At 32.6% G+C, this 4,751-nt stretch overlaps 2 protein-coding genes across 2 annotated transcripts; both read left to right on the top strand.

Moving 5' to 3' along the window:
* Window positions 1-282: 282 nt before the first annotated feature.
* LOC124539875 lies at window positions 283-1,814 on the top strand. The gene is made up of 3 exons (XM_047117235.1): window positions 283-488; window positions 783-1,035; window positions 1,342-1,814. Exons 1-3 carry the CDS (start codon window positions 357-359, stop codon window positions 1,680-1,682), a joined length of 726 nt encoding a protein of 241 aa, XP_046973191.1. The 5' UTR covers window positions 283-356; the 3' UTR covers window positions 1,683-1,814.
* A 412-nt stretch (window positions 1,815-2,226) lies between these two features.
* Window positions 2,227-4,751, top strand: LOC124539874. Its single transcript, XM_047117233.1, has 3 exons — window positions 2,227-2,400; window positions 2,858-3,116; window positions 4,039-4,751. Exons 1-3 carry the CDS (start codon window positions 2,263-2,265, stop codon window positions 4,377-4,379), a joined length of 738 nt encoding a protein of 245 aa, XP_046973189.1. The 5' UTR covers window positions 2,227-2,262; the 3' UTR covers window positions 4,380-4,751.

Here is a 4,751-nt window from a genome sequence, read left to right as displayed (position 1 = left end):
TATGAATACCGTTTATGGTGTTTAGTATGTGTATACGAAAATTCAAACAATCGCACTTTTTCTTTCATTTAATTTACACCGACATAGCATAAGAGTGCGTAGAACTTTTGGTACGAACAAACTTCGCTTTCTAACATTCAATATTTATTTTTCTACTTATCCTTATGTACGACGCTTACGACGCCACCAGTTAGCGTATGTCGTCAAACGGTGCATACATATTTTACGTCATTTAGTCTCAATGCCGTAGTGGGGGGTCAAAGGATATATTCCATCACATTTTTTGGAAGATACCATAACGAACCAAGCGTTGGTAGTCGCAGTATCAGCCTTGGTGATAAGAATATATTTTAAAAATGTGGAAGAAAATCGGTGTTCTTGCCTTACTGGCATCGGTGCATTGTAACCCAGTGGAACGTGGTATTGAAGAGAATTTGGTTGGTGCAGTTTCGGAGTGCTTCGATAAAGATACATCGCTATGTTTGAAGGTGATTAGTGATAAAGTGCCCAAGTGCTGTGCATTTCAATAAAAAATATGCTTTCGAATCGTTATCGTCAGATTTGATTGATTTTCATAAAATAAAGATTTAGTCTATCGGGTTTGACTTCATTCATACAAATAAAAAAAAATCACGTTTTTTAGCATTAGTTGTAAACATAAATTTGGATAGAAATTCGTCGAGTGATTTGATCAAAGTTCCAACATAGATACTAGTTTGCAGACAAACAAAATTATCTGTTTAAAATGTAGTTAATAAAAAAACGCTTTATCTCTTTTCTAGGAAAAAGCTTTGAAATACACGGAAAGACTTGCCATCACGAAAGATATAAACCTATTCGAGGGTATGTCGCTGATTAATACTGGATCAGCACGATCAGCTCGAAGCTACGAACAATTGTCTGAAGACCCTAAGGCTAGAGAAGTTCAAATCGACGAAAGAATCGCTGACAACATTGGAGACTTCTTGGATGGTCACGTACTGCAGTTACGCCTTTCTCAAGATTCCGACGAATCCAGAGGATTAGACGAAGAAGGTAAGAATTAGTATATTTATACACCCATGTTAATATTCCACTTAAGTAACTAGATATTTATGATATTTTATAAGTGAAATGTTAGAAAACAACAATCGTAAGATGTCGTAGTTCGTGGCGAGAATATTCCTAAATAAATAGTTTAAAACCTAACGTATGTTAAACAATGCGTGCTTTCTCCGTAGCCCATTTGCACGGTGCAACTACATTGTCTATTATCTAAAGGGTCTTTTGTTCAAAACTAACAAACAATAAAAGGTATATTTCCTTTACAAAAACTTTACTTTCTTTTTTTCTTATTTACAGGTCGTGGAAAGAAGAAGAAGAAGATCAAGAAGATCCTTCCCCTTCTCCTCCTCTTGAAGCTGAAACTTGCCGCACTAATTCCTCTGTTCCTCGGAATCATCGCTTTTGTAGCCATCAAGGCTGTATTCCTAGGAAAGATTGCCTTTGCAATGACTGCGTTTAACCTCATCAGAAAACTTCTGTCTAAGAATAACTCTGGATCATCTGGAGGTGCGATCAGCTATTCACCTCATCATGGAGGGGCTGAAGAGCATCCAGGCTACTCATACGAACCGGCCCAAGGTTGGAGCAGAAAAGTCAATGACGCCCAAAGTATGGCCTACGCGGGTCAATTAAATTAATTTCGATCTACGAAAATTTAGGTTGAGCGTGTGTGTGTTTGTCTGAAATATTTATTTCGGTGTGTTTGTATTGCCTTATAAGTACCTCAGTCTAATTTATTCTAATTTATGTCAAATAAAATAATTGAAATATTTACAAATTTCATTTCATTTATCATCCTCATATTATTTTCAAAGACAAATAAATAACTAAATTAACATTTATAAATAACTGAAAACAAAGTAATATAATAAATATTATCATTATTCTCACTCAAATAATTAATCTCCATATAAAATAATTATATTCTAATAATATTTTAATTCGTCTAACTTGATATCTTTTGCATAACGTCGACTAAAGAAAGACGATTCCGTGCGCTATCCTAAAAAATATTAATATTAATGAAAGAATAACTATGTCACTCACTATGGCATAATGTCTTCTGCGGCTGTTTAAGGCATCGATTACTTTAAAATGTTAATACGCGGAAACTCAAGAGTGGGGACAATTTAGATAAAAAACTGTTACCAATCAAGCGATCAACACAGTCGAATTCGTTTCGCTTGAGTACGTGGTCCAGAACGAAAAAAAAAAGTCATGAAATTCTTCGTGATATTTTTGAGTGTAGTGGCGGTGACTTGGTCCAGTCCAATAGCCCAAGAAGATTCAGTGTTCAAATTGGTTGTTGGAAATTTTGTGAATTGCATGAACAGTGACTTATCTATGTGCTTGAAGGTAATTTAGTGTTTCGTATATAAGTGATTCCAGTGACAGTCCCTATATCAGTGTCATTTATAACATATCTGATGATAGGATTTATTTTGAAGACTAAATAGAATATATATTTATTTGTAATAACGTGCGTAAAACTTAAATTATTAAATAGTGTCTTATGAGTTTACATTTAACTCTTCCATCTTCAGTAACGATTATAATCTTGACTAAAGATGATTATATTGTTTTAATACTATGATAGATTGATCAGTGCATTATTTAATTTCTGAAATCAGGCAAATATTAAATCGCACATAAAAAACATATAGCACAGTATATACAAACAGCAATAATGAACAATATATTATTCATAGTCAATAAAAAAAAAACATTACATTTTGGAATTTTTTAATTTGGAAAGGACGTAATAAAAAAGGGGTTAAAGGTAGTCTTATTAAACCATTTTCTTTATTGACAGGAACACGCACTCAAAGCGACCGAGAGACTTGGTACTGTTCGTAAATTGAACATTATCGATGGAGTTACCGTTTACAATAACGGTCCAAAAGAAGCCAGGAGTTACGAAGCTCTATCTGCTGAGCCTGACATCAGGAACAAACAGATAAATGAGAGACTCTGGGAGAGTACTACAGATTTGCTGCAAAAGAGTGATTTAGAACTCAGCTTGGCTGGTAATGATGATGAAGAAGAAGAAGGATCCAGAGCCATTGGAGATGGTATGTAAAATATATCCAAAAAGATAAACCTTATCAAATATGAAATACAAACTAAAGTAAATCTTGTTGAAAAAAAAAACAAATTTAATAATAAAACGCTTATTCGATCAAGATTACGATTAAAATTAGATTCAATATTAAATAATAATAAATTATTACTTATTAATTTGAATAACATACGAAATACTCTTACTGATTACGTGATTAATTAATCGATACAAAAAATAAAAGAGAAAGTATAGAAGACGAATTGATTTAATAAAAGTTTGTTTTAATCGATTTAAAATTTTTATATTCGATAATGCCGATTCTCTTTTGTTTTTATAGAAAATCCATGTGATATGAAATAATCATAAAATAGTACAGAGCTTGTATTGTAGAAGTCTATCGTAATCATTGGTTTTATTTGATTTTTATCTGAATTTTATATAGTTTTACAACAAAAAATTAAGCGAGGATTCGTCTTTTGTCGTACATATATGTCGGATAAATTGCGTAAGAGTGAAATGCGTCGTGAAATGACTCTTAAGTATGCCAAATATACTGGTTTCGGATATAAAAATCTCTCCATTTTTTACCTTGAAGTCTCCATCCAATTAACATTTTATATACATGTTCCGATACAACTTCTCATTTCGTATTCACAAGCAATTTACAAATTATTATATTCTCCAAAGATTTTATCTGTTATGAATAAATATTTTTTATTTATTTACATTATATTAAAGTAAACATTGTAAATAACAAAGATTTATTTTAATGATTGTTTAAATAATATTTCTCTGACCGAAACTGACAATGCAGTTTGACTGATATCTTAGGTAATGCGTTTCGTAAAAAATTTAGTCATAGTAAATCAAACTGTTTCTTTGTAAATCATAAGTAGTACTAACAGTGTATTAATAAAGATTTCTTTTTATAGTTGACGAAGGTCGTGGCAAGAAGAAGAAGCAGTTGAAGAAGAAACTCAAGCTCCTCATCCCTCTCGCCATTCTGGCTAAAGCTAAGGCCGTTGCCCTGGTGGTCATAGCCCTCTTAGTCATTGCTGCATCAGTCTTCAAGATTGCCGTCCTCGCCAAGATCGCATTCATCGCCAAGGTCATTGCCATCATCAAGGCACTCCTCGCTAAGAAACACGCCCAAGAAGAACATGTCTGGGCCGCTCCTCATGAGGAGCACGGTCACTCTGGTGGCTACGAGGGTGGGTGGTCACGTTCCAGGAACGAGGCGAATAGCTTGGCTTACTCAGCGTACCAGCAGTAAATTTAATAATTAGACGGGTCTTATATAAGAATCTTAATTTATTTTGTGTGTCTGTGTGTGAATGAGTGATGCGCTATGATTTCACTTTTTTATTTATTTTCGTGTTTTTTTTTATAATAATATTTATTTATTATATCCTTGATATTACATTTATGCTATTATTATCTATTATATATATGTAATGTGTATATATGTAACTATATTATATACTAGCCTATCACCATCTATGAACGATGTATATCATATCTATATGTTGTATTAGTTTTCGAATTAACACTGAAAGTAAAAACATATTCATCTTAACATATATATGTATACGTTCATATATGATCATACTTTATTGTATTATTTATATATATTTTTTGTATACCA

The sequence above is a fragment of the Vanessa cardui genome, chromosome 23 (genome assembly GCF_905220365.1).
Source record: "Vanessa cardui chromosome 23, ilVanCard2.1, whole genome shotgun sequence".
NCBI lineage: Eukaryota > Metazoa > Arthropoda > Insecta > Lepidoptera > Nymphalidae > Vanessa > Vanessa cardui.
This window is presented reverse-complemented; position numbering and strand designations above follow the sequence as displayed.